This window comes from Procambarus clarkii, chromosome 4, assembly GCF_040958095.1.
Source record: "Procambarus clarkii isolate CNS0578487 chromosome 4, FALCON_Pclarkii_2.0, whole genome shotgun sequence".
In the NCBI taxonomy this organism is placed as follows: domain Eukaryota; kingdom Metazoa; phylum Arthropoda; class Malacostraca; order Decapoda; family Cambaridae; genus Procambarus; species Procambarus clarkii.
This window is the reverse complement of record NC_091153.1, coordinates 16962645-16985377: the sequence shown is the minus strand read 5'-3', so window position 1 is coordinate 16985377 and position 22733 is coordinate 16962645. Positions and strand designations below refer to the sequence as shown.

At 39.7% G+C, this 22733-nt stretch overlaps 1 protein-coding gene across 1 annotated transcript; it reads right to left on the bottom strand.

The window, feature by feature from the left end:
- Positions 1 to 16398: 16398 nt before the first annotated feature.
- On the bottom strand, positions 16399 to 17034 carry LOC138370670 (nucleolar protein 58-like). Its single transcript, XM_069335290.1, has one exon. It carries the CDS (start codon positions 17032 to 17034, stop codon positions 16399 to 16401), a length of 636 nt encoding a protein of 211 aa, XP_069191391.1.
- Between the last annotated feature and the right edge of the window lie 5699 nt (positions 17035 to 22733).

Below are 22733 nucleotides of genomic sequence, written 5' to 3'. Positions count from 1 at the left end.
GCGGCCTACAGTCACCACGTAATCCAAAGTTATCCAACACTCACAATATGCTACTCTCGGAATGCACAATACACACAGCACCATATAAATATGAAAAGTAATGAAAATATTGAAAAGCAACTGTAGCAAAGCCAAGTACACTTACCACAAACTGATGTTCTAGTACTAGTACCTGAGTGTGGATCCCGGACAGGCCCCCATTAAATGTGACGGGAAAGTGTAGGAGTGTAGATGTTTGGTAGTCCTCCTAATGGGTGGTGTCAATGCCTGTCACATTTACAAAAAAAAAAAAGAGATTGCTTGGCTGTTGTCTGTGGTAGAGTAAGGGAAGACATGCAAAATACATAAGATGAACAATAAAACTTTAATTAACTGGAAAGCAAATTTAAAAACAAAGACAATCTCTTGGCTATGTACAGTGCAAACAAACAAGTCATAAAAATTAAGAACAGGGATAAATTACTCGGTGCTGAGAATATAGCGCTAGCTGGGAACCTCCACCAATAAACAGGACGTGTATCAGTTGGTTGTTCTTGAGAGCTTGAGAGCAAAAGGATATTCTGACTTCAATTGCTGGTTCAAGCCCAGACATCGACTTAGGTAGAGGGCGCTGAGGTGCAGAGGTGCAGGTGTGCAGACGGCGGGTCACCAATCAGAAGCAGGCAGGCTGGAATGGTAGTTTGCTGGTTGACGACGAGCGAGCCGGCATGGAGGGAGTGTGGAGTGGGGGTTTAGGGTACGTTTTGCCTCCTGGTCAAAACGTTTTGTGCTACTGGTAGACGTATCTTGAAGGTAGCATCTTATTCTTGTATATGTGTAAGTAACTTTATGTAGGGGAAGAGCAGGTTCAATCTCTCTTGAAAGAGATTATCGTCACAATATATATATATATATATATATATATATATATATATATATATATATATATATATATATATATATATATATATATATATATATATATATATTATAATGTCATACCTACTAGCCAGAACGCAGTTCTTGGCCTACTTTGCATGGCCCGATAAATGTAGGTAGGGCTTACCATGAACTGTGGGTAGGGCTTACCATGAGCTGTGGGTAGGGCTTACAATGAGCTGTGAGTAGGGCTTACAATGAGCTGTGGGTAGGGCTTACCATGAGCTGTGGGTAGGGATTACCATGAGCTGTGGGTAGGGCTTACAATGAGCTTACAATTTGCAGTCTCCGTGGTGTAGTGGTAAGACACTCGCCTGGCGTTCCGCAAGCGCTATGTCATGGGTTCGTATCCTGGCCTGGGAGGATTTACTGGGCTCAATTCCTTAACTGTAGCCTCTGTTTAACGCAACAGTTAAATGTGTACTTGGATGAAAAAACGATTCTTCGCGGCGGGGATCGTATTCCAGGGACCTGCCCGAAACGCTACGCGTACTAGTGGCTGTACAAGAATGTAACAACTCTTGTATATATCTCAAAAAAAAAAAAAAAAAAAAAGCTGTGGGTAGGGCTTACAATGAGCTGTGGGTAGGGCTTACCATGAGCTGTGGGTAGGGCTTACCATGAGCTGTGGGTAGGGCTTACCATGAGCTGTGGGTAGGGCTTACCATGAGCTGTGGGTAGGGCTTACAATGAGCTGTGGGTAGGGCTTACAATGAGCTGTGGGTAGGGGTTACCATGAGCTGTGGGTAGGGGTTACCATGAGCTGTGGGTAGGAAAAGCTGTCAATCTGCTAACAGGAATCAAAAGCTGTCTGTTCTTGTATTCACCTATGGAACAAAAGTGTATGTGTACGTGAAAAAAATCCCAATCTAGTGGGTAATTCTTCATGGATAATAAAATTTGTGAGTTGTAGAGTGTAAAGCACTCTATTGTATCATGGAGATTAGTGGCCCTTCCCAAGCTAGAAAACTTCCTATTGTATTAAAATAACTACAGCCTGGCACTTGCAATATATAGGCCAGATTTTGATAAATCTTTATATCTAATATATTATGTACGGGTCATATGTCATGTTAATCAATCATGTCTAGTATTTCCATTCGGCAGTATAATTGTTGTTCTTATACTTCTGTATCAACCGTTACTGGCAAACATGATACGAAGATTTTAAAGTTTTAATAATGTGATTTAAGTTCTCTTATTAGTGTCCTGTAAAGCTTGGCTTAAAATCATTTATATTGACGCTGGGTTCTAAAGTAACTTTAAAGTAATCATGAGCGGTCTGATCACAGAACCTGATGGGTCTGATCACATAACCAGATAATTATTAATATTTTGTTCATTGTATCCTTGTTCAACTTCCCCCCCCCCTTACCCCTCCCCCCAGTAACCCCCACATGGGCAGTCTTCAGCCTTTTTCTCGTTCTTTCTCACAGCAAAACTTTTCTATAAAAGAATCGAGATCTGATTAAAAGTTTGAGGGGAAATTTCCGATAATTACAGATGTGATTTTTTTTTCTTAGGAATTAATTTCTGTCATACTTTCCCGGTTATTTTCTTTGGTATCTTCTGTATCCTTTTTCTTTTTTTTCCTGCTTCTTTTTCTGAGATATTATCATCATGCGGTTTCATTCCTCTATTCATATTCTACTTTTTCAATATTTCCTTAAATTTTTCTTTTATACTTCTTTCGGAATTTGTTATATTTTCCCTTCCTGATATTATTATCAATTAATTTTTTTTAATTTTGTCGGGGGACAGGCCAGCTTTGTATATTTACATGCTTGGCTTATATCCAGGTTTCCCATAGGACGAACTACTGACCCTCCCTAGGATACAACACTATAGCAAGCTGACTAACTCCTGGGTACCTATTTACTGCTAAGTGAATAGTGTCATTAAGTAGTAGGAAACGTGCCTAACTATTTATGTACCACCCGGGATTCGAACACGTAATCCCTATTGTTATTCGCGAACGACCCCAACTGTACTACCTGGACCCTGGCTTGTTATATTAGTGTGAACTTGACAAGTAATAGTCACACGTGGTCGTGTCAAGCAGGAGAATCACGTGTATGAACTTAGTTAACTATCTGGGCTACATATCTTCGGGATCGATTCCCATCACCTCCAAATGTTAAGGTGTGCACGCAACCCGTCCTCTTGAAATTGCGGCACTTTTCGCTCGTATGCGTGCTATGGTAAAAAAGGGAAGTGATTTTAAATGAAATCGGCTCACGAAAGTGACGTATTGTCACGTTTTCTGTTTTGAGTCCTCCAGCTTACTTGGTTAAGTTAGAAGAGGAAACTTTAAATTAACGGTTTTCATGACGATTTGAAACCTTCGGAGAACTTCCTGCCCTCCTATCGTACCAGAAGACCCTTAACATGCAAGTAGTAGTCTTGTCTTAACACGTCTAAAGAATTCTTCAACTAGAATGAGGTTGACGAGTTCGGAAAATGTAGAGACATGTGCTGCTTCCAGCCATTTCATGAAATATCTTTTCTTGGTATTGGCAAATTCTAGAAAGGTGGTGGTACTTGCCTTTAGATAATCACGGAATTTTCGTCTGTAGCTTTCGGTGGAGAGAAGGTAGGCGTTCAAAACTGCTTGCTTCAGGGTCTGGTAGTCATTCTCAGACGCTAACGTAGTGAGAGTAACCGCAGCTCTACCTGTGAGATGCACTCTGAGAAGGGTAGACCATTGATCTGCAGGCCAGCTAAGTTTTTTAGCTAGGGTCTCAAAAGTGGTGAAAAATACATCAATCTCTGTCTCAACGAATGGTGGCATTAACTTACTTGCATGGGAGACATTGAAACTTACGGGAAGACTAGCTGTAGCTTGTTGACGCTGAGTGTGGTGTGTAGCTTCCAACGCTAGTTCTTGTCGCCGGTATTCGAGAGTACTATCAGCTTGCTGTTTACTGTACTCCCGTTGGATTTCCAGGTCACGTTTTTTTGCTTCAAACTGTTCTCGCTCACGCTCACGGAGTAGGGCAGCCTCTCGGTCTTTGAGGGCCATCTCTCTTTCTTGCTCTTCTTTCCTGATTGCAGCCTCTCTTTCCCTCATTTGTAGAACTTCCTTTTGTTGTTGGAGGGCTTCTTTTTGTTGCTCCCGCTCGATCTTTGCAAGTTCGAGCTTGAGTTTCATAGTTGTCAAAGCATGTCTATCTGCAATAGAATAATTTTCGTGAGTTTCAGTCAATCTTCCCTTCATCTAAGAGGTGATCCAATATTAAATTATGCAATTCCTTTTTGTTGGCTCCATGGGGAGCATCTAGTTGATAGTCGTGTGCAAGAGTTTGTAATTCGGTCATCTTGGCACGACTTAAGTTCCGTATTTCACCTGCTGGATCGTTACGAAAAGCTTGGAGACGAAACATGGTGAAAAATAGCAAATAAATGTACAACGAATACTTGTTATATGGAAGTGTCAGTAACAGGATAACATGGCAACTGGTAACTATCCTGTGGAATTTTATATTTAACAATTAAAGTTAATTTTAGTATGGTAAATGATTAGTCAATCAAAAGCGCAGGAAATCTTGTACCCGGTACTCAATGTAAGAGAATAAGGGCAAGAAAATCCTACTAAATAAATGAAACATAGTTTCTAAAACAAATGAAACATTTAATTGTTTCAAAAGTGAATAAGGTAGTCCAAAAATGTAGGCATACTTTGCCGAGTCTCTATAGGACAGAAGCAAGGGTTTTCCCACTAAATGAATTATGATACTTACAGAATTAGCGATCTTTGTGCTCTGAAAAAAGAAAGCTAATTCCCTACCTAAGTAAATATCATCATCTCTGACCGACGTGTAGAGGTGCGAGTGTCAACTGGTGACGAGAACTGCTGTTGAGGTCCCAACTCAGCAACGTAGTCCGTGCTAGAGGAACTATGGCCCTCTTTATCCTCCTTCGGTCGGATTGCGGAAGATAGGGTGCTTTGACCCGAAGACAAACCAAAGTACCAGGGTACCCAAAATGATGATCTGTCTGAGATAGAGAAATATCCTAGGGACAAAAGGTGGAAAACACGAGTAATAACACGAAGGAAGGGATGACCAATTAAGAGAATGACTGAGGCCGACAGTCACCACGTAATCCAAAGTTATCCAACACTCACCATATGCTACTCTTGGAATGCACAATACACACAGCACCATATAAATATTAAAAATAATGAAAATATTGAAAAGCAACTGTATCAAAGCCAAGTACGCTTACCACAAATTGATGTTCTGGTACTAGTACCTAAGTGAAGCTCCTAGGACAGGCCCCCATTAAATGTGACGGGAAAGTGTAGGTGTGTAGATGTTCGGCAGTCCTCCTAATGGCTGGTGTCAGTGCCTAGTCACACTTACAAAAAAAACAAGATAGACTGCTTGGCTGTTTGTCTGTGTTAAAGCAAGGGAAGACACGCAAAACACATAGTATGAACAATGAAACTTTAATTAATATTGAAAACAAATTAAAAACAAAGACAATCTCTTAGCTATGTACAGTGCAAACGAACAAGTCAAAAACATATAACATAATTGAAGAATAGGGATGACTTTACTCTACAAAATAAAGACAAAGTGATTAAACAGGTGCTGAGAATATAGCGCTAGCTGAGAAACATCCACCTGATAGTGTATATCAGTTAGTTGTTCATGGCTTGAGTGCACAAGGATATTCTGACTTCAATGGCTGGTTCAAGCCCAGACTTGTAGAGGGCGCTGAGGTGCAGAGGTGCAGGTGTGCAGTTGGCGAGTCACCAATCAGAAGCAGGCATGCTGGGAATGGTAGTTTGCTGGTTGATGACGGAGCCGGCATGGAGGGAGTGTGGAGTATGGGGGAGTCTTGGGTACGTTTGCCTCCTGGTCAAAACGTTTTGTGCTACTGGTAGACGTATCTTGAAGGTAGCATCTTATTGTTGTATAATATACGTAACCTTATGTAAAGAAGAGCAGGCTCAATCTCTCTTGAAAGAGATTATCGTCACAATATATATATATATATATATATATATATATATATATATATATATATATATATATATATATATATATATATATAATATAATATATATATATATATATATATATATATATATATATGTATATATATATATATATATATATATGTATATATATATATATATATATATATATATATATATATATATATATATATATATATATATATATATATATATATATATAACTGAAAACTTACACCCCAGAGGTGACTCGAACCCATACTGCCAGGATCACTCTGCAACTGGTGTACAGGAAACCTTAACCACTCAACCATCACGACTGGACAAAAGATGATGGTAGCCGAGGCTAATTCCCCATCATTCCGCCAGCTCTCTGATAGTAATCTTGGGCATAGTATTTTATCAATTCACCTCATTCGTTGGGGCACACATGAGGAACACAAATGCAAACAAGCCTCAATGGTCCCCAGGCATATATCGAACTGAAAACTCGCACCCCAGAACTGACTCAAACCCATACTGCCAGGAGCACTCTGCTGGCGTACAGGACACCTTAACCCCTCGACCAACACGACCTGACAATATTTCTGGGGTGTGAGTTTTCAGTTGCATATAACCCTGGGGACCATTCAGGCTTGTTCGTATTTGTGTTCCTCACGTGTGCCCCAAATAATGAGGTGATTTGATAAAATACTATGCCCAAGATTACCAACCGAGTGCCGGCAGGGGGATGGAAATAGCCTCAGCTACCATCCTGTTTTGTCAGGTCGTGTTGGTTGAGTGGTTAAGGTGTCCTGTACACCAGCAGAGTGCTCCTGGCAGTATTGGTTTGAGTCACTTCTGGGGTGTGAGTTTTCAGTTGCATATAACCCTGGGGACCATTCAGGCTTGTTCGCATTTGTGTTCATCCAATACTATGCCAGCGGGGTGATGGGCAAAATTGTCTCGGCTACGATCAGCTTTTTGACCTGTCGTGATGATCGAGTGGATTAAGGTGTCCTGTACACACCAGTTGCATTGTGCTCCTGGCAGTATGTGTTCGAGTCATTTCTGGGGTGTGAGTTTCCAGTTTATATATATATATATATATATATATATATATATATATATATATGTCGTACCTAATAGCCAGAACGTACTTCTCAGCCTACTATGCAAGGCCCGATTTGCCTAATAAGCCAAGTTTTCATGAATTAATTGTTTTTCGACTACCTAACCTACCTAACCTAACCTAACCTAACTTTTTCGGCTACCTAACCAAACCTAACCTATAAAGATAGGTTAGGTTAGGTTAGGTAGGGTTGGTTGGGTTCGGTCATATATCTACGTTAATTTTAACTCCAATAAAAAAAAATTGACCTCATACATAATGAAATGGGTAGCTTTATCATTTCATAAGAAAAAAATTAGAAAAAATATATTAATTCAGGAAAACTTGGCTTATTAGGCAAATCGGGCCTTGAATAGTTGGCCAAAAAGTGAGTTGTGGCTACAAGGTACGACATATATATATATATATATATATATATATATATATATATATATATATATATATATATATATATATATATATATATATATATGTCGTACCTTGTAGCCACAACTCACTTTTTGGCCAACTATTCAAGGCCCGATTTGCCTAATAAGCCAAGTTTTCCTGAATTAATATATTTTTTCTAATTTTTTTCTTATGAAATGATAAAGCTACCCATTTCATTATGTATGAGGTCAATTTTTTTTTATTGGAGTTAAAATTAACGTAGATATATGACCGAACCCAACCAACCCTACCTAACCTAACCTAACCTATCTTTATAGGTTAGGTTTGGTTAGGTAGCCGAAAAAGTTAGGTTAGGTTAGGTTAGGTAGGTTAGGTAGTCGAAAAACAATTAATTCATGAAAACTTGGCTTATTAGGCAAATCGGGCCTTGCATAGTAGGCTGAGAAGTACGTTCTGGCTATTAGGTACGACATATATATATATATATATATATATATATATATATATATATATATATATATATATATATATATATATATATATTAATATGGAAAGGAATACCACCTCTGGCTGGAAGAAGGGGACCCCTTAGCCTCTGAGTAAATCACACATAACGCATTAGAGAGAATGTTTAGGTCCCCTCCAATACAGTTTCTGTGTGCTTTTCTCCTACCACCCCCTTCCTTTTGTGTTTTTTGGCCTTTATTATGCATTTAAAGGATACAAGATAAACATGGGTTGATACAAAAAGTGCTTAAAGGTTATGGATCTTTTGAAGCTCCTTCGCTTCCGGACAAGAACCGAGGATGTAGTAAGCATTTCCCCTCTGGATCGCCAAACTCAGGCGCTGAAACAAAAAACTGGCAGCCCTTGGGTCTGGTGACGTCAATGAGCTTGGAGCCCAATTCCTTGAGAAATCCCGGGGCACTCTTTCCCCAGGGGCCATGCGTCTCAGGCGATATGATAACAAATGTGTATTGACCTTCCAGTCGCCTGAACTTGAGTGATTTTGCTGTTTCCCTGTGGTTGGCCGCCCCAGCTGCTTGATCAGCACCGAAGTGTACATAGGTGTCAGCCAGAGTGGATACACATGTGTAGTTCCACATCAACTGTTTGCCCATTTTCCAGGAGTATATGGTGATGCTATCAGGGCAAAGTGCGAAGACAAAAATCAGAAAATACAATTGATAATTTAATACAAAACCAAAAAAAAAAAAAAACGGCCAACCTACTCATGAAAAACTCTCCTGACACCAAACAGAATGCCTTGAAGGAAACCAACGTCGTCTATGCCTTCATATGCCCACTTTGGGACTGTAAGCCCCAAAGAACTCAGTATATAGGCAAGACAACAATGTCTCTTGATAGGCGATTAACAATGAACAAACAACAGGGCTCCATCAAGGAACATATATTCTCTTCTCACAACCAGACAATCACTCGAGAAATCTTAACAAACAACATAGAAATCATCTATAGATATAGCGATAGCAGGAGGCTCGACATCAGTGTGGCACTACACATCACAAGGTCAACACCAGCTATCAACAGCCAATTAATGCCTAACTACATTCTACCCACTTCAAGACCCCGAACCAAAATAGAAGCAGCAAAAGAAAATATGGTCCAATAGGCCCTCTGCATTTACTTTCATTCTTATGTTTTCATACCTAATTAATATGCATTGTTTCTTGTTGAGCCTGAAGTCTCCAAAGGAATTTGTTGACTTACTGCGGGGAACACGGGCCACAGGGATAAGAGCCTCGTTGGACGTAGAATCACTGTTTACCAACGTACCTGTGGATGAAACAATCAGGATGATAGCCGACAGAGTGTATCGTGATCCGGACTGTAGTCCTCTTGACATACCAGAAAATATCCTAAGGAAACTACTCCAAGCTTGTACTAAAGAGGCTCCCTTCTTGAGCCTGGATGGACACATGTATAAGCAAGTAGTTGGGGTCGCCATGGATTCTCCCCTAGGTGTCCTGTTTGCAAACTTCTACATGGGTACCATCGAGCAAAAAGTCTTAGTCGACATGAACTTGAAACCTGCCATATACTGCATGTATGTTGACGACATTTTTACACAGGTACCTGATGTCAGACATCTGCAGGAGCTGAAGGAGGCATTTGAGCAGAATTCTGTGTTGCGTTTCACTTACGAGATGGAGAAGGATGGGAAGGATGGCGCTGTTACGGCCCTCTCGGGACGCAACGGGGTTCTTACTCTGATGTAGTTAGAGGAAGATATATATCCGGCCCCAAGCCAGTAGAGGCTATCAAGGGATGCGATCCGTGACGCAAGTAACTTAAAGGGAGTAGGGAAAGAAAGGTAAGAACTTAATATAATATAATATTCACCTTCACCGTTTAAATATATATAATAAAAGAGTACACAAGGGGGAGGGGTATTAACACTTTACTAGGGGATCAACACTGTAGTCTTCTGCTGGAGACTATGGATCCTCGAAGCTAGGTGCTGAGTCCGCGGTGCTTTCTTCGTGGCCTCAAGACGTGTCCTCTGAGAACGCCGAGTCTACCCTGGCCACAGGTCAGCCACAACACAGGTCCACTGGGGGCACCGTCGTGGAGGCCGTCAACCACACGTCCAGCAGGTCTGCTGGCAGGTACTGAGCCACCAAGGCTGGTACGGCCACTCCACGAGCGATAAAAGGGGTACGCCCTAGACAGGAGTCTCGTGTGATATCACCAATCACCCTCCTGTCCTCAATACCCCAGTGGATTATCGTCTCCAACCGTCGGTCCCGGGTAAATCCTTCCACTGCCACTCCACTGGCAGGCTTAACACACCACAGTGTTCTTCCGGGGGGACGACGTCACGACAGCTGCAGCAAACTTCACTGTATGGAGACTGGCTGCCTCGGGTAGACTGACTCCACCTTCAACACAGTGGTCCCAGGTCGGCTCTGTAAGCAGACACGTCATTAATAACCGGGATACTAATACACCACACTCACAGGCTCAGATACAAACGCCCGACATATCCACTCCCTAGATGGCGCTGTCGTCGGAGCACCACCTCACCAGAGGTCAGGAGCGGCGGTGTTGAGCGCTGAACCAGACTGGAAACTGGTCCTCGAGGCCAGTACACGCTGTCCTCACTAGGTGTCGTCGTTCGTTTGGCGGGGGTTTCGGGAGCTGACCCACAGATGGCGTGTTTGTCACTGCTCCAGGCTCGGACGTTGGATCCGGGTTCGTAACAGCTGCCCTTTCTAGATGTAACAGTCATGGAAAGGAGTGGAGTTTTCCACACTGCAGTCTACACTAAGGAAACAAACATAGGAATGTGCCTGAATGCCAAAAGTGACTGCCCAGACATGTACAAGAGGAGTGTTGTTAACGCTTATGTTGACCGTGCTCTCAGCCACAGCTCAGAATGGAAGCAAGTCGACGAAGAACTCTGTAGGGTAAGGCAGGTCGTAGTCAACAATGGTTTCTCCAATGGTTTCGTGGAAGACATCATAAGATGGAAAGTGAAACGCCATGCAACCTCTGAAGAGACAACTAACACAACACCTATACCCCCTATAGACTATTTTACAGGAACTTCTTTTCCACAGCCCATAAAACGGAGGAAAGGGTCCTGAAAAATATTGTTAGTAGAAACGTTATCCCTACAGACAAAAATCGGAAGATACAACTGACAATTTACTATAAAACCAAAAAAACGGCCAGCCTACTCATGAGAAACTCTCCAGACACAAAGCAGAACGCTTTAAAAGAGACCAACGTCGTCTATGCCTTCAAATGCCCTCTTGGGGACTGTAAACCTCAAAAAACTCAGTATATAGGCAAGACAACAACATCTCTTTCCAGGCGTTTAACGATGCATAAGCAGCAGGGCTCCATTAAGGAACATATAGTCTCTTCCCACAACCAAACCATCACCAGAGAAATCTTAGGAAACAACGCAGAAATCATCGATAGATACAGCGATAGCAGGCGGCTTGACGTCTGCGAGGCACTACACATCAAGAAGTCAACACCAGCAATCAACAGCCAATTATTGCACAACTATATTCTACCCACTTCAAGACTCCGCTCCAATATAGAAGCATCAAGAAATATGGGCCAATAACAATAGGCTTTCTGCAGTATCCTACCTTTAATACCCATTGTTTCGTGTTCTGTCTTGTGTTAAAAGTTTATTTTCACCTCATCCAAAACTATTGTAACATGTCACCTCACCCAAATGTAGGTATAAAAAACTCGAAGATGTTTAAGCTCTATTCAGTTAATGTTGTGTGTGTGTTTGTAAACTAAAGTCTTTGAAAATGTAATAAGTTTTACGAAACGCGCTCAAGTGTCGCGTCAGACTAGAAATAAAAATGAATTTTGGAGAATTGATTTTTGAATTACCATCAACAGTGAAAAGAAACGTCAGAAAGATCGAAAAAATTCGTGTTAGAATTATTAATCTTACTTTTTCGGTCATATTTAATAATATATATATATATATATATATATATATATATATATATATATATATATATATATATATATATATATATATATATATATTTATATATATATATATATGTCGTACCTAGTAGCCAGAACTCACTTCTCAGCCTACTATGCGAGGCCCGATTTGCCTAATAAGCCAAGTTTTACTGAATTAATATATTTTCTCTAATTTTTTTCTTATGAAATGATAAAGCTACCCATTTCATTATGTATGAGGTCAATTTTTTTTTATTGGAGTTAAAATTAACGTAGATATATGACCGAACCTAACCAACCCTACCTAACCTAACCTAACCTATCTTTATAGGTTAGGTTAGGTTAGGTAGCCGAAAACGTTAGGTTAGGTTAGGTTAGGTAGGTTAGGTTGTCTAAAAAACATTAATTCATGAAAACTAGGCTTATTAGGCAAATCGGGCCATGCATAGTAGGCTGAGAAGTGAGTTCTGGCTACTAGGTACGACATATATATATATATATATATATATATATATATATATATATATATATATATATATATATATATATATATATATAATATAATATATATATATTCCCGTAAATAACAAAAAAAATAATACAACTGCAAATATCCGTAACTATTTTAACAAACACTCTGCGTAGTGCTGGTCAGTCCTACGCACGCGGCTATAAGCATAATTTGAGCCATAAATTAAAAAGCTCATTTATGGGACCTGGATTCATTTTATGTCAAAGCGGAGTCATGTGACCAACGGATTTTGATGTGTGCAGTAATTTACCGGCTCTATATGCAAGGTTTTGAAAGACCCATGAGTTATGTTCGTGCAGAGGAGAATCTAATATATATACATATATATATATATATATATATATATATATATATATATATATATATATATATATATATATATATATATATATATATATATATGTCGTACCTAGTAGCCAGAACTCACTTCTCAGTCTATTATGCAAGGCCCGATTTGCTTAATAAGCCAAGTTTTCATGAATTAATGTTTTTTCGTCTACCTAACCTACCTAACCTAACCTAACCTAGCTTTTTTTGGCTACCTAACCTAACCTTACCTATAAAGATAGGTTAGGTTAGGTTAGGTAGGGTTGGTTAGGTTCGGTCATATATCTACGTTAATTTTAACTCCAATAAAAAAAAATTGACCTCATACATAGTGAAAACGGCAGCTTTATCATTTCATAAGAAAAAAATTATAGAAAATATATTAATTCAGGAAAACTTGGCTTATTAGGCAAATCGGGCCTTGCATAGTAGGCTGAGAAGTGAGTTCTGGCTACTAGGTACGACATATATATGTATATATATATATATATATATATATATATATATATATATATATATATATATATATATATATGTCGTACCTAGTAGCCAGAACGCACTTCTCAGCCTACTATGCAAGGCCCGATTTGCCTAATAAGCCAAGTTTTCCTGAATTAATATATTTTCTCTAATTTTTTTCTTATGAAATGATAAAGCTACCCATTTCATTATGTATGAGGTCAATTTTTTGTTATTGGAGTTAAAATTAACGTAGAAATATGACCGAACCTAACCAACCCTACCTAACCTAACCTAACCTATCTTCATAGACTAGGTAAGCTTAGGTAGCCGAAAAAAGTTAGGTTAGGTTAGGTTAGGTAGGTTAGGTAGTCGAAAAACAAGTAATTCATGAAAACTTGGAATATTAGGCAAATCGAGCCTTGCATAGTAGGCTGAGAAGTGCGTTCTGGCTACTAGGTACGACATATATATATATATATATATATATATATATATATATATATATATATATATATATATATATATATATATATATATATATATATTTATATATTTAATATGTAAACATAAAGAAAAGATATGTGGGCAGGGAGGGAGGAGCCGGTGGAAGGGTGTGTGTGTGTGGATATGAGAAAGTAAGTTTGAGTGCCTAAAGAATGTTTACATGAAGTGTTTCAGCTATTATCTTCGTTACATCAGTGTCGATAATGTTTATTCATCCCCACGTATTCAATGTTACTCCAGCTTGTTTTGTCAGCTGGGATGGGGAAGGGGAGTAACAATGGAAAGGTGGGAGTGAGAAAGAATGTGAATGAAGGAAGGAGGGAGGAAATGAGGGAGAATATAAGGGACGGACGGGGAGAGAGGGAATCAGAACGAGGGAGATTGGAGGGATAAAGAATGGTAGGTGAGAGAATGGGAGGGAGGATAAGATATATCGTGGGGATGGTGAGTGAGGAAGGAAAAGAGAGTGGGAGGGAGGAAGTAGGGTGAACGAGAAGGGTGAGTGATGAACAGGGGTGAAAGGGAAGAATGGAAAAGAGAGAATATAAGAAAAGGGGAACAGGAGGGGGAGAGAATGAACTGCAAGGAGGCAAACACAATGAGATGAATGATGGAGGGGGGGGGTGGAAATGGGATAGATGTAGGGAGGGAGGTAGAGAAAATGGGAGGGATGTAGGGAGGGAAGGAAAGGAAATAGGATGGAGAGAGAGAGTGAGAGTGTGAAAGAGAGAGACAAAGACAGAGAGAGAATTAGAAAAGAGAAAATATTTGATAAACTACTGCTAATAAATATTTCTAATGAATTTAATTAATTAAAGAATCAGGAGGAATTCATGTTCGACCATAATGTTAATATAATATTTTGTGATATTTATACAATTTTTGGCAACACAAAAGTGCAGAATATTTTCGATATAAGATTGATAATCACGTGTTAATAAAACGACATGAAAACTTGGCTTATTAGGCAAATCGGGCCTTGATTAGTAGGCTGAGAAGTGCGTTCTGGCTATTAGGTACGATATATATATATATATATATATATATATATATATATATATATATATATATATATATATATATATATATATATATATATATATATATATTAATTGGATGGCCACACAGAGACGCTGTACAGGAAACCTGACAATCCTTGACTTTATATACGTTTTGGTGAGCTTAGAACACGTGTTGTATGGGCTATGGGTCTCTAATCCTTAGAGAGACCCTTACAATCTAATGGCATACAGGGCATGTCTGCTTCCATGTATGAGGCAAGGTTGCCTCCTTGACCAATGCTGAGTAAGATGTAGATAAGAGCCAAAATAGATTCACACGTATATCTCATACCACATGCTTACTGTTCTTCAGGGGATGTAATATAATCAATACTGGGTGACCCTACTGAGTCTCTCAAAATTAGGAGGCATCAGAAATCGATGTTCTCTCTACTGCTTACCCAGTCTATACTATTGATTCTACTGTTAGTTACTGCTGATGATGTGAATACTACTGATGCCGCCTGAAACACTTGTGTCTTAGTCACTAAACCTTAGGAATTCACTTGCTCAGTTCATAAAAACCAAAATAGGTCAATTCATCTGATTTCAAATGTGTATTAGGAAGTAGAGCAGTCATTTCTTGTCAGCATCTGCTGACAAGGTTCTCCTGGAGAACGTGTGAGACACACGAACGTATATTTAAGGATCCATATTTGAACGTAAGGTGGGCGTCTTCGTTCTTTCGGGAGGGATGAGTGCACTAATGAATCTGTGTTTCAGAGTTACCAATTGTTAAGCTTACTGACCGGAAGCTTAACTCTCTAGTAACTGTCGTAGTTAATAATTATATGTAACAACTTTTTTTTCCTTTAACAGCCCACTTATTTCTTTTTTACTACCAAATGACTTCACTTTATTTGAAAACTGAGCGTTTTCTACATACTTGATATTTCAGCTGGCATACTTTTCCTGTCATATCGAGCTGTTAGTTCATTTCCACTTTATTGATACTGCTTTTAATACCTTTGTTCATTTTATTTTATTATCATTATCGTTTGTCGTGATATTTTGATCGTGATTTATGCCGCTTGTATAAACTGAGCATCAAATTGGTTACCTTAACTGTTCAGTTATTCTATAGATCACTTAGATAATTTGTGATGAAGGTCTTCACCACGACTGTTGCCTCTGGTTATCTTATCACAATTTCTTCCTTTCAAGAATTGTTAAAATTGTGTTTTCCAAAGCTCGAAATCAGAACCTTACTTTGTGTGGATTTCTTGAGAAAATCCAGTAATCCACAATTTCTGGATTTTCTATTCTATGATCAAAAATGTTTATCTCCTATTTATATATCACTAATATTTTTTTATCTCCAATTTATTTACCTCTAATATTTTTATTTTAAATTTTTATCTTTATTAATTTGGCTCCAACACCATCCTTGACCTGTCGTTCTTCATCGTTTGTTTATAGAACTTTATCATTTATTGTCCTAACTGGCAAGTTTCTTTTATTTAAATCCAAAATTAAATGTTCGTGTCTGTACTTGTTTATGCTTCATTATGCTCGATCATTACACTCACTTGGTCTTCCATATGCTTGAGAGCCAACATCTTATTTTATATATATTGTTGATTGTCTTTAATTTTAGTGTATCTGTCCTGTAGCTATCTTTATATCTCTTTCTTTATCTGCCTTATCTTCTTATTATTGTTGTTATTTTGTTGATCTCGCGTCTTTTCCGTTCTGTACACGAAGTGACCCTTTTTGTTATGTTGGGTCTTTCTGTCCTTCTGTTCCGTCTGTATCGTCTCTCTCCAGGCTTTTCCTTCCTTTTCTCCCCTGTGTCACTCTCGTCCACCTTATCCTTCCTTCTCTCCCCTGTGTCACTCTCGTCCACCTTATCCTTCCTTCTCTCCCCTGTGTCACTCTCGTCCACCTTATCCTTCCTTCTCTCCCCTGTGTCACTCTCGTCCACCTTATCCTTCCTTCTCTCCCCTGTGTCACTCTCGTCCACCTTATCCTTCCTTCTCTCCCCTGTGTCACTCTCGTCCACCTTATCCTTCCTTCTCTCCCCTGTGTCACTCTCGTCCACCTTATCCTTCCTTCTCTCCCCTGTGTCACTCTTGTCCACCTTATCCCTGCTTCTCTCCCCTGTGTCACTCTTGTCCACCTTATCCCTGCTTCTCTCCCGTGTGTCACTCATGTCCACCTTATCCATGCTTCTCTCCCCTGTGTCACTCTTGTCCACCTTATCCTTCCTTTTCTCCCCTGTGTCACTCTTGTCCACCTTATCCTTGATTCTCTTCCCTGTGCCACTCTTGTCTACCATATCTATGCTTCATTCCCCTGTGTCACTCTTGTCCACCATATCCACGCTTCTCAATATTGTAATGTTAGAATCATTTCTTCTCTGGTTCCTTTATCCTCCAATGCTGTTGTTTAAGCCCTTTTTACTTTTCCCTCATAATTCTGGTGTCATATTTCTGGTTGCTGTTCCTTTGTATATATCTTGATAATTTACTTTGTTTTTACGTGTTTCGAAAGATGAGGGTTACAAGCTGAGGCTGAGTAGCTCAACACTAGTCTTACACTGGCCGTATATGACGTTCTGAAGATATAATATTTTGAGTTCTGATTTTTATCCTTATATTCCTTAGTTTCGCACCCGCTGATGTTCATATCGTGTTGATGAGTCCTTTGTGAGTGAGTTTTGAGGTAACGAACGTTTCTAAGTATTTACTAATTTTCCGTGTTCTGTAAATGATTGCTCGAAATATATTGCTTGCCAGGACTCTTAAATTTTGTATCACTTAACCCCCTTGCTGTGGTTCACAACAAGGAACCAGTTTTCTTGCATCTTGGTACAAGGAGCCAGATATTAGGACATTGGTGTGTAGTTTTAGTGTCTTTACCTCTCGACTTAAACATATTCGCTTTTCTCTTTCCACGTCTCGCGGGTGTTCCTCTGTGTCAATTGTGGAACTGCACATCGGCATGGATGATATTCTGAGGACTTCCATTGAGAGCCACGACGAGTGTCTGGCCGAAATCGAAGGCCCCTGTTTCTGTGTCTGTGTATATGTGTGTGTGTATATGTGTGTGTTTGTGTATGCTTGGTTAAAACCATAAAGGAATTCGAAAGTCTGCCTCAATATTCAGAGAGAATATTAATAAAAAAAACATTATATTTTATATCAAGCTATATTCCTTAAGGAATTAAGAAAGGTCTATTGGGTCCAAAGCTTATATAATATTACTGGACCCTTCTAACTGTTTTAATTTATTTAATGTCATAAAGAGATTAATGGAAATATTTATTAAAATTCCCATAAACAGACTTTCATATATATGTCGTATCTAGTAGACAGAACGCACTTCTCGGCCCATATATATATATATATATATATATATATATATATATATATATATATATATATATATATATATATATATATATATATATATACATATATATATACATATATATACATATATATATATATATATATATATATATATATATATATATATATATATATATATATATATATATATATATATATATATATATATATGTCGTACCTAGTAGCCAGAATGCACTTCTCAGCCTACTATGCAAGGCCCGATTTGCCTAATAAGCCAAGTTTTTCTGAATTAATATATTTTCTCTAATTTTTTTCTTATGAAATGATAAAGCTACCCATTTCTTTATGTATGAAGTCAATTTTTTTTTATTGGAGGTAAAATTAACGTAGATATATGACCGAACCTAACCAACCCTACCTAACCTAACCTAACCTATCCTTATAGGTTAGGTTAGGTTAGGTGGCAGAAAAAGTTAGGTTAGGTTAGGTTAGGTAGGTTAGGTAGTCGAAAAACAATAATTTCATGAAAACTTGGCTTATTAGGCAAATCGGGCCTTGCATAGTAGGCTGAGAAGTACGTTCTGGCTACTAGGTACGACATATATATATATATATATATATATATATATATATATATATATATATATATATATATATATATATATATATATATATATGTCGTCCCTAATAGCCAGAACTCACTTTTCAGCCTACTATGCAAGGCCCGATTTGCCTAATAAGCCAAGTTTTACTGAATTAATATATTTTCTCTAATTTTTTCTTATGAAATGATAAAGCTACCCATTTCATTATGTATGAGGTCAAATTTTTTTTATTGGAGTTAAAATTAACGTAGATATATGACCGAACCTAACCAACCCTACCTAACCTAACCTAACCTATCTTTATAGGTTAGGTTAGGTTAGGTAGCCGAAAAAGTTAGGTTAGGTAGTCGAAAAACAATTAATTCATGAAAACTTGGCTTATTAGGCAAATTGGGCTTTGCATAGTAGGCTGAGAAGTGCGTTCTGGCTACTAGGTACGACATATAGACATATATATATATATATATATATATATATATATATATATATATATATATATATATATATATATATATATATATATATATATATATATATATATATATATATATATATATATATATATATATATATTAGTATATTTTGGTAGCAGTCTTTCCTGTAGACATATATTATTAAATATGACCGAAAAAGTAAGATTAATAATTCTAACACGAATTTTCTCTATCTTTCTTAAGTTTCTTTTCACTGTTGATGGTAATTCAAAGATCAATTCTCCAAAATTCATTTTTATTTCTAGTCTGACGCGACACTTGAGCGCGTTTCGTAAAACTTATTACATTTTCAAAGACTTTATTTTACAAACACACAACTGAAACTGAATAGAGCTTACAAATCTTCGAGGTTTATATCTACATTTGGGTGAGGTGGATGAGGTGAAAAACGAACTTTCAACAATGGGTATTCAATGGGTATTAAATTCCAACACAAGACAGAACACGAAACAATGGGTATTGAATGGGTATTAAATTCAAACACAAGACAAAACACGAAACAATGGGTATTGAATGGAAGTAATTGTAGAAAGCCTATTGGTCCATATTTCTTGATGCTTCTATATTGGAGCGGAGTCTTGAAGTGGGTTAAATATAGTTGTGCATTAATTGGCTGTTGATTGCTGGTGTTGACTTCTTGATGTGTAGTGCCTCGCAGACGTCAAGCCGCCTGCTATCGCTGTATCTATTGATGATTTCTGTGTTGTTTGCTAAGATTTCTCTGGTGATGGTTTGTTTGTGGGAAGAGATTATATGTTCCTTAATGGAGCCCAGTTGCTTATGCATCGTTAAACGCCTGGAAAGAGATGTTGTTGTCTTGCCAATATACTGTTTTTTTTTTTAGGCTTACAGTCCCCAAGAGGGCATTTGAAGGCATAGACGACATTGGTCTCTTTTAAAGCGTTCTGCTTTGTGTCTGGAGAGTTTCTCATGAGTAGGTTGGCCGTTTTCTTGGTTTTATAGTAAATCGTCAATTGTATCTAATGATTTTTGTCTGTAGGGATAACGTTTCTATTAACAATATCATTCAGGACCCTTTCCTCCGTTTTATGACCTGTGGAAAAGAAGTTCCTTAAAATAGTCTAATAGGGGCTACAAGTGTTGTGTTAGTTGTCTCTTCAGAGGTTGCATGACGTTTCACCTTCCTTCTTATGATGTCTTCAACGAAACCATTTGAGAAGCCGTTGTTTACTAGGACCTGCCTTACCCTACAGAGTTCTTCATCGACTTGTTTTCATCCTGAGCTGTGGCTGAGGGCACGGTCGACGTAAGCGTTGACAACACTCCTCTTGTACCTGTCTGGGCAGTCACTGTTGGCATTCAGGCACATTCCTATGTTTGTTTCCTTAGTGTAGACTGCAGTGTGGAAAACTCCGCTCCTTTCCATGACTGTTACATCTAGAAAGGGCAGCTTCCCATCCTTCTCCATCTCGTAAGTGAAACGCAACACAGAATTCTGCTCAAATGCCTCCTTCAGCTCCTGCAGATGTCTGACATCAGGTACCTGTGTAAAAATGTCGTCAACATACCTGCAGTACATGGCCGGTTTCAAGTTCATGTCGACTAAGACCTTTTGTTCGATGGTACCCATGTAGAAGTTTGCAAACAGGACACCTAGGGGAGAACCCATGGGGACCCCATCTACTTGCTTATACATGTGCCCATCCGGGCATAAAAAGGGTGCCTCTTTATTAATAAAGAGGCACCCTTCTTGAGCCCGGATGGGCTCAAGAAGCCCGGATCGGCACATGTATAAGGAAGTAGATGGGGTCCACACCGAATACAGGTGTATTTGCAGCAAAGCAGAGGCCGACAAGTACGGACGGCATGGGCTTCTCTGCCAAAGGACAGGAGGATGGCATGCAAGACACGGCGAGGTCAATGACATTATTCAGAAAAGCCTTACCACAGCCGGTTGTCCAGCAGAGAGAGAGCCTCGTTATCTAATGTCCTGCAACTGATGAGCCTGTTGGTCGCCCAGACGGAATCACGGTGAACCCCTGGAAGAATGGTAGACAGTTGGTGTGGGACTACACGTGTGTTTCAACTGTAACCAATACCTATTTTGACTTCAGTGCTACACAAGCAGGAGGAGCTGCCAATCACCGGGAAGCGGTCAAGTCACGTAAATACAGAGACCTTGAGCACCACTACAATTTTGTCCTCATTGCCTCAGAGACACTTGGTGCCTGGGGTAAAAGTGCTGCTAGCTTTTTGAAGGAGTTGGGGTCAAAGCTAATCGAAACAACTAGAGACCCTAAAGCTGCCAGTTTTCCTTTTCAGCGCCTTAGTGTGGCAATCCAGAGAGGAAATGCTCACTGCATCCATGGTTCCCTTGTACCCTGCATGTAATCAATATTGTAACTTTTTTTGTGTAATGATATTTTCAAATAAAGTTAGATAAATATACACACATACCAAAAGAATAGGGGTGGTAGGAGAAGAAAATATCAAAGTGTTCAGTGAGGATCCACAAGGTCTTCTCTGAGTACTCTTTATTTTAGTATCCCTGCAGAGGGATATAACAAGGGAAGAGATAAAGCAGGCAGCAAACGGGAGGAAGGAGCGCAGGGAGAGAGAATGGAATCAGAGAGCCACAACCCCGATCCCTACAATCCCGAAGGGGAGTGGGGAATCCTCAAACAGTGCAATAGCCACAGGGAGTGGGGCACCACCCCCACATTCTACCCAACAAACACCCTACCTGCCCCATCCCTGTCAGCCCCCCACCAAGTTCCCACTTAATGCACCCTACCCCTCCCCCCCACCCCTCTCCTCCCACTCACCCCTCCCCCCAGGACCCCCCTTCTCCCCCATCCCCCAAGCCCTCCCTTTTCCGACATGCCCTCCAGTCTTTTCCCCCCCCCAAGCCATCCGTTCTCCCCCTGCCCCCGTAAGCCCCCAACTTTCTCCCACCCCACCGAAGCCTTTCCCTCTCCACCACTCCCCTAAACCCTTCCCTCTTCCTCACCCATCTCAGCCTTCCCTTTCCCCCCAAGCCCTCCCCCTTTTCTGCCCCCCCCCCCCCAGCATCCCCCATCTCCCCAAGCCTCTCCTCCCCCCATGCTCCCCCAACCCTCCCCCTCTCACCCCATCCAACCCTCCCCCTCTTACTCTCCCCCCTACCCTCCCCTCTCACCCACCCCCCTTACCCTCCCTCTCCCCCACACCCCCCAAGCCCTTCCTCCTCCACCAGTCTCCCCGTACCAGATCCTCCCAGCTCCCGCTCACCCCAGATCACACAAGTCCCCCCCAGAAGAGAAGCAGACGAGAGTCAGTTTGAGGGTAATGTACTCGAACATAGATGGGATCAAAAGCAAGGCAAGTGAACTAAGGGAAAGGGCACAAGAAGTAAACCCAGATGTAATCGGACTCACTGAAACAAAACTCTCTGGAATCATAACGAATCCCGTGTTTCCTCAGGAGTACACAGTAATAAGGAAAGATAGGGAAGGTAGGGGAGGAGGTGGAGTGGCCCTTCTCATGAGAAAGGAATGTAGTTTTAAGGAGATGGCCATCCCGGGCTGTGAGGAGTTCAGAGACTACATAGCAGGCACCATAACA

Coding starts and splice junctions, on each gene's coding strand:
- LOC138370670 (XM_069335290.1), bottom strand. CDS start 17,034: ATGGTAGACAAGAGTGGCACAGGGAAGAGAATCAAGGATAAGGTGGAC.